The sequence below is a fragment of the Alexandromys fortis genome, unplaced genomic scaffold, assembly GCF_014885135.2.
Source record: "Alexandromys fortis isolate MF-2015 unplaced genomic scaffold, M_Fortis_MF-2015_v1.1 scaffold_303, whole genome shotgun sequence".
Lineage (NCBI taxonomy): Eukaryota > Metazoa > Chordata > Mammalia > Rodentia > Cricetidae > Alexandromys > Alexandromys fortis.
Genome location: NW_026068181.1, coordinates 799,719 through 807,718, shown reverse-complemented (window position 1 = coordinate 807,718; position 8,000 = coordinate 799,719). Strand labels below are relative to the sequence as shown.

At 40.3% G+C, this 8,000-nt stretch overlaps 1 protein-coding gene across 1 annotated transcript; it reads right to left on the bottom strand.

The window, feature by feature from the left end:
- Positions 1-1,234: 1,234 nt before the first annotated feature.
- On the bottom strand, positions 1,235-2,176 carry LOC126492662 (olfactory receptor 52H1-like). Its single transcript, XM_050129205.1, has one exon. The coding sequence runs from the start codon at positions 2,174-2,176 to the stop codon at positions 1,235-1,237; it is 942 nt and encodes a 313-aa protein (XP_049985162.1).
- Positions 2,177-8,000: the final 5,824 nt, after the last annotated feature.

Below are 8,000 nucleotides of genomic sequence, written 5' to 3'. Positions count from 1 at the left end.
ACATAAACATTACCTCCCCACATTTAAATACTCCTGGACGGGAGGAAGAGTACTACCAAGGAATCCACCAGAGCCACTACGCCTCACTAAAGGATAAGTTACAAAGTGACTCACCTCCTATGGGGAAAGTATCACCTTCTCCAATCACCTTCAAAATCCTAAGGTACTAAGGCCTGTTCCAGAAATCAACTGCCATTAAGTATGCACGCTACTCTATAATGTCCAGAGAAGATAGGTATCTTGGTGATTGCCCCCATCACCACCAATTCAAATGCTGGGTTATTTTTGCTACACAGCAACATGAGGGAACAGAATACATGCCAGCAGTTTCTCCTTTAACATCTATGCTTTTGGTAGTGCCATTTATAAAGGAAAACAGAGGAGACGCACATTTTATAAAGGGAAGGTCTGAAGCTCTGGTGGCTTAAAAAAGAGTACTTACATAAAGTCTGGTTATCAATTTTGAAGAAATTAATTTTGAGGAATTAATAATCTGTGTTTGAAGACACAAGATTATTTTATATATTGTTCAGAGTTCAGAATTAAAGAAACCCCTTTATGCATACTATGTCTAGTAATATATAATATAACCTATATAACTCTCTATTCTCATCTGTATACTAAACTAACTGCCATTACTCTTTCAAATTACTTTAATTGAATATTCTACTACAAAAAACACAATAAGCCAAAAAAATGATTTTTCTTCAAACATGCAATTAATAAAATTAGGAATAAAAAAGGAACAATTCTATTTAATTCAACAAGAGCAGAGAAAAAGGAATAAAAGTGAGATGCTTGTCTTTTTTACTCATTTTTTAAATAAGTAAAGGAAACATAAAGAGCAATGTAAGCAAAAACATATTATTTATACCAGAAAGGATTAGAATTGCTAAGTACTTGAAAAGGAAAAGCACAGCATACTGCCCTTGTTCAGAAGCTGTGGAACTCAAGGGTGATAGGAAATGCAAATCCTTTAAATATCTACCAGTAAGAAATGCAAACGTCGATTGTGGTGTTGCTCAATTAACTCAGAGATCATCAACTACATCCACCACAGTGTATGAGCTAAAGCAAAAGAGGCCTTGATTTTTCCACAGGGCTGGTAGGCCTCTTTCCCCTCCTCTTCACCTGGTCTTTGTACATGGATAGAATGATCAATCGCATTGCAAATAAATAGGAAATAAAAAGTTTCACAAGACCAATGTTGTCAACTTCAGTTTTCAGAGCCTACTCATTGTGTCTTTCCCAAAGAGAAGAGAAGAAGGAACTTGTCCTGGATCTTCTTGGTCTTCACTCCATAAACAACTGGATTTAGAGCAGGAGGGATGGCCACATAGAGGTTGGCAAATAAGATGAGAATGTTACGAGGGACACTGTGCCCAAAACGGTGAGCAAGGATGGAGAAGAAGGAAGGTGTGTAGAACATGAGGATGACACAGACATGGGACCCGCATGTGCTCAGGGCCTTTTGGCGAGCACCCTGGGAAGAGAGCAGGAAAACTGCCCTGAGGATAAAGATGTAGGATACAGCAATCAGGATGACGTCAGAGATGACAGTCATGAGGAGAACAGAAAACCCGTACCAGATGTTGATAGAGATGTCTGCAGAGGAAAGCCTGGCAACGCCTATATGCTCACAATATGTGTGAGGGATAACAAGGGTCTTGCAATATGGCAAACGCTTCAGAAGGAAAACAACTGGCAGGATGACCAAGAAGCTCCTCACAATAATGCTCACCATAATCTTGAGAATGACCTGTGGGGTCAGGATGGTGCTGTACCTCAAGGGCAAGCAAGTAGCCACACAGCGATCAAATGCCATGGCTAACAGAATAGCCGAGTCTACTACAAAGCTGAAGTGCAGAAAAAACATCTGAGAGAGACAACCAGAGAAGGTAATCTCCTGGGAGCCAAACCAGAGGTTCCCCAGCAGTTTGGGTACTGTGGTAGTGGACAGGATGAGGTCTGTGCTGGCCAGCATGGACAGGAGTATAAACATGGGCTCATGGAGGCTCTGCTCCACGGCAATCAGGTAGAGGAGGATGCAGTTGCCTACAATGGCCACAGCATAGATGACACAGAAGGGAATCGCGATCCAGATGTGGAACTTTTCCAACCCGGGTATCCCAACAAGGATGAAGGAAGTTGGGTTGTAACAGCTTAGGTTGTTCATGGCCTCTGTGGGACCTGCTGGTTCTTGAGCCTGAGGACAGAGATTCTTTCAGAATCATTATGAAAGGGAACAGTCCCCACCCCAGTGCAGAATGCTGGGGACAGATCAGCATTCCTCATGGAAGCACTTCCTATCATCAAGATGAAGAAATGCCTGTAGACTAAGTACTCATTGCCCATTCTATTGGCCAATGGCTTCACTTCATTTGGAATGTATTCATATCAATTAGTAAACATTATAAAAAGGTCACTATTTGAGTCAGAAATTGCATGTAATTAAATTAAACTCTTTAATATAGGCCAATTTAAAAGGAGGAAATGCAGATCTGATGGGGAAAATGGAATGGAGTGAGGAAAGATAGAGAAAAAAAATACGTACATTAAAAATGTGATACTGGGAGTGGTGAAATGGCTCAGAGGTGATGATAGAGTACCACTCTCCAGAGCAGTACTGAGAATTCTGTGCTCACTCCCTCATAGCACAGAGCATAATCACCTGTAACTCCAGCTCCAGGGCATCTGACTTCTTCTGGCCTCCACAGGCACCTGCATTCATGTCTACATACCACTTACACACACACACACACACACACACTCACACACAGACACACACACATACACAGAATTTAAAATAAATCTAAGTTTCTTTTTTAATGCTGTACTGGATGGAGATGATCTGTGAAGAAAGAAGACAACTGCCTTCTGCAGAGTAGATCCTGTGCTTCAGACAAGACATTTGTAAAATACACTGATGGATTTGCATGCTCAAGGGGGAGGAAGCTCATGAAAGAAGAATGGATGACTGTAACAGAAAAAAGCAGATGCAGATAAACACAGAAGAGCATTGAGCTGAGCTCCCAAAATCTCGTCGAAGAGAGGGAGGAGTGAGAATACAAGCAAAGACACCAAGACCATGGTGGGACATCCACTGAAACTGTTTGCCTGGCCTGAGAGCGAGAGAATCAGCAAAGGACCAAACTATGTCCTCTGAATGCAGATGACCGTTGTATGGCTGGGGCAGACTGTGCGGCCACTGGTGGTGAGAGGAGGATTTATGCCTACTACTTGTTCTGGCTTTTTGGAACCCATTCTCTCTGGAGGAATACCTTGTTCAGCCTAGATATAGGGGAGAGGGCCTTGGTCCTGCCTCAAAGTAATGTGCTAGAATTTTTTGACTCCCCATGGGGAGCCTTTCCCTCTCTCTGAAGAGTGGATGAGGTATAGGATGGGGGCTGATGGCAGAAGGTGGATGGAGCAGGAGGAGGAAAGGGAGTGGGAAATGGATTTGTCATGTAAAACAAAAAAAAGATAGGTTTTTTCATATTGATTTTTATTGAACTCTACATTTTTCTCTGCTCCCCTCCCTGCCTCTCTCCTCCCCCTTCAACCCTCCTCAAAGGTCCCCATGTTCCCAATTTACTCAGGAGATCTTGTCTTTTTCTACTTCCCATGTTGATTATATCTATGTAAGTCTCTCTTGATGTTCTCAGTGTTGTGTAAGTTCTCTGGGATTGTGGTTTGTAGGCTGGTTTTCTTTGCTTTATGTTTAAAAACCACTTATTAGTGAGTACATGGGATAATTGTCTTTCTGTGTCTGGGTTATTTCACTCAAAATAATGTTTTGAATTTTACAGGAAAATGGATGGAACTAAAAAACATAGTTTTTAAAATAAATTTTAAAAAAATAAATGAAAGAGCAGGTTCTCATGCTGGGTGCTGTGGGAGCTTCCACTTCAGTGACGGAAATGTGGTTGGTTTAGTTTATGGGTTTCAAACATGCAAATACAAGAGCGTGCATCTTTCAGAAGACACACTGGAAGAGGGGAGCACTATTAACCCACCTTTAGGAGAAAGTAATGAACCCAAGGATGCTTTTGGAAAAGTCTTAAAATTTAGGTCCGGAGAACATATTGCAAAGTATTAAGTGATCTCACCTCTTCGTGGTAAGCAGGAGAGACACTTTCACTGCCGGTGTGGAGGAAGCCTCCATAACCAAAAATCCGACAGAGGAGTTTGTCCAGGCAAAGTGTCTGCTGAGCCTCATCTCCTAGGGCAAAAGTAAAGAATCATAAAGAAGTTCTGCCTCACAGTTTTCCTTTCTTGTCTTCTGGTATCTACTTGTGAGAATCTAGCTTTGCACTAAACAGAGCCCACACTTAGGAAAATGCCCTGTGAATTCTAACTCAGTTTCTGCCATCTGTTTCAGACAGTTTCTCTTTCAGGTAGAAGTGAATGATAAGCGGGCCATTTTTTCTTGTATTTCTTCTTTTTTTTTGTTTTTTTTTTTTTTTTTTTTTTTAATGTTATTTTTTTTTTTTTTTTGTTTTTTTTCTATACCTAAGCAATTAGCCAGAGTAAAGATTCAAAGCCATTCCAAGGGCAGGGATGTGACTTGTCAGAAATTCATAACAGTTCTGCACTAAGACCTGGTGAGGATCTGTAGTCTTTTGCCCAGGAAAAGGAAACCTGGGGCCTCCTAGGCCTTGTGATGTGTCTTCTAGGTCCCCAGTCAGTGCTTTACATAAGTGAGCTACTCTTTCACAGTTTGTCATTGGCACTTGCCTTGAGCAGCCGAGGTGACCACATTGAGACCACCTGAAGAAATGCAGGTAGCCACTGACAAACACAGGCCCTGTGAGTGGGTTTTGTAAGCCCCAGTCCAAGGCCTGGTGCAGAAGAAACTGCCAAGAGCACAGAACATTTTTGAACAATGTGCAATAGTAGACATTCCAGAATGTTCTCCCTTAAATGATGGCAATGTGATCTTTTTTGACTGATAAACAAGTAAACTCTGGAAGCCCCACAAAGTCAAAACATCTCAGTAATTTAAGAAGTTTAAGTTCAGCCTATCAGAGCATAGATTTGCTATTCCTTCCACCCCATTTGCAAGGAAGAGGCATGGGAAATACATCAAGGAGGGAGAGAAACAACTCATCACTGAAACTGTGAAGGGTCAAAGCATCAGTACCAAGGGATCTTGGTTTAGTCAGAACATACTGTAAACTCAATTCTTTTGCCAAAAGACTTTTGCTGAGATATTGGTAATTTATTTTTTCTGAGTACACTAGCTGGTCTAACTTGAAATCAGTAGCTTCCTATTATGATATTGCCTTATCATAGAGTAAATTGGTGTGGAGCCAGGTAGACAGCTCAGCAGGTAATGGCTCTTGTTCCCAAGCCTTAGATCCCTAGAACCCACACAGTGAAGGAAGAGACTTCCTCTCACAAGTTGTCCTTTGACCTCCAAATGTGCACCATGGCACAAATGCATGTATATGCATGTGTGTATGCCTGTGTGCACATTTGCATGTGTGCTAACACATGCATACATACATGTATGTGCACATGCACCACAAATAAGTAAATGTGACTTTAAATATTTTAGAGAGAATCACTGGTCTCAGAAAGATCCTTTCTCTCACAAATAGGTCTTCAGAGTGCAGTCCCCTCAGACACTGAGAGAACTAGAAGCCATGTGATATAGGGTCCTTCCTCACTAAACCCCTGCAGTTGTCAACTCACCAGAGTGGAGTCTCTGTTCAGTTCACAGGAGTGATGGAAGGAACTCAGAAGAAAGTGAGCACACTTTCAGAAGGGAAAGACGCAAGCGAGAGCAAAATGAAAACATTTGTGCTCTCAAATTCCCAGGAGGTCACTGGCGTGGAGTGATCCCTCCATTCCCATTTTCACACAAGGGGCAGGACTTGTGCCATTTTCCCTGGGGAGGAGCTTATCTTGTGTGTTTTAATAGCCTTTAGACATTGTGTCCCTGGGAGCTTCATCTAGAGACAAATTATACAGTCGGTTGAGGCAGAAATCTTTGATGTCTCAGAGTGTTCCTATAGCTTTAGTGTCCTTTGGTCAGTTTATATAAACTTGCACCAAGTCCATATAAATAACATTAGCATGTTCTAGATTCTTGATATTGAAGAATAAACTATACAATTCAGTCTCCAAATTTTCTTTGCCCTTTCTATCACATTTTACTGACAGTTTCTTGATTTTCAAGTACATACAAGTATGTATATTGATCACATAGAATCAATACACTAATATGGAAATATTTGATTACTTTATGGTACAGATTTTTATATTATTAATATTAAAAATGTATTTCTTCATCAGTAGAATTCATTCATTTCCCAATAATCGATTATAATCCCCATATTTACTTAAAAATAAAAACACCCTTTACTATATGAAGATTACATGAACATTCTATAGCCACTATTTTTTAAAAACTAAAAAGATCTCACTGTCCTCGATCAGTGACTCAGTGGTTAAGAGCATTGGATGTTCTTTCAAAGGACCTGAGTTCATTTCCCAGCACCAACATAAGACTCACAAGCACATAAACCCCAGTTCAGGGGATTCCGATGTCTTCTTTTGGTCTCTGTCAGCACTGAACATATGTGGTGCACACACATACCTTCAGGCTAAACATGTATATATGAAATAAAAATGAATAAATAAATTAGCCTATAATTAAAAATAATTATGTAAATGAGCCACAGAACACTCCACGGTATAAAACAACAGTAATGTGCTATATGCCTTTACTGTTCTAAAGTACAGACCAGCAGTACAAAGTGTAAAATGTCATAAAAGCTGGTCTTTTGGGAAACTGTAAAACAAAATTCTCTTGTTTTTTCAAAGTCAGAAACATTACTTCTCTCCCTTCTTGACAGGATATTTTTAAATTTTGATCATAACTTCACAGGTATAATGGCGTCTATATTGCTCTTGTCCCTCCCTCTTCCCTTCGACTCCTCCCATGTCCCCTCTCACTTCTAAGATCATGATCTCTTCATTATTGTTGCATGTCCCTGTCCACGTGGGCTTATCACCTGGTGTCGTCATTACACCAATCTTGTTCTGAAAACAGTACTGTTGAAATTTCATGGATGTATTTTTTCTGTCTTGTCTAAGGAGCAGTATTTAGCGAAAGCATACTGGAACTGGGGCTCCTTATAAGTTGCTTCTGACTTTATACCATGGTCAAATTGTCCTTTGGCTCTCTTCTTCTGCCTTGTGTTCCTTTAACAAACCTTGTGATTGCAAGAAATTTGGAAAAAATAAGAGTTGCCCTATTTGGCATATATTTCATTCATTTTATATGAACTTTATTTGAAGTTCAGACCATTAAAAGTGATAGATGAAGGAAAAACAGAAATTTTTCTTCATATATGTATATGATTAAGGATGTATGTGCAAAATCTATAAAGTCTCATTTCAATAATATAAATTAGCTAAGACATCCTAGTGAAAAATGAGAAACATTTTGAACAACATTTTATGAAATAAATATATAAATAAATAGTCAGTTTATACATGCCAAAAGTCCTTACTATTACAAATTCAATCAGACATGAAAAAGCCACAATTAAAAAGCCACAAACCCCTCTAAGATGCAATACTGCGATGACTTAAAATTCTAGTCTTGCCGAGAATGTGATGATAGAAAACGCGACAGAATGGGAAGCCGAAAGTATGTCAGACTGGAGGAAGAGGTGGAATGTGGAGCAATGTTGCCTTCAGAGCATGACATGGCCACAACACTCAAGAACTCTTTGTTCTGTTCTGTTTTATGTTCCATCCTTCATGAATTTTAGCACACTGGGTGACTACCTACACCAGACCTGAGCCTGTCAACATTCAGCCACAGAGGTGGGAGAAGTTCCCAAGGCCCCATCCATCCTGAGGAATTATAGACAGTGACCTGTTGGTTGCTGGGGAAGTGAGAGCTTTCTCCAGTGCTGAAGCTCCTGGTGAGGCTCCTGTAAGAAGTCTACTAACCCTAACCTGTGAGAATGGAAGCAGACTAG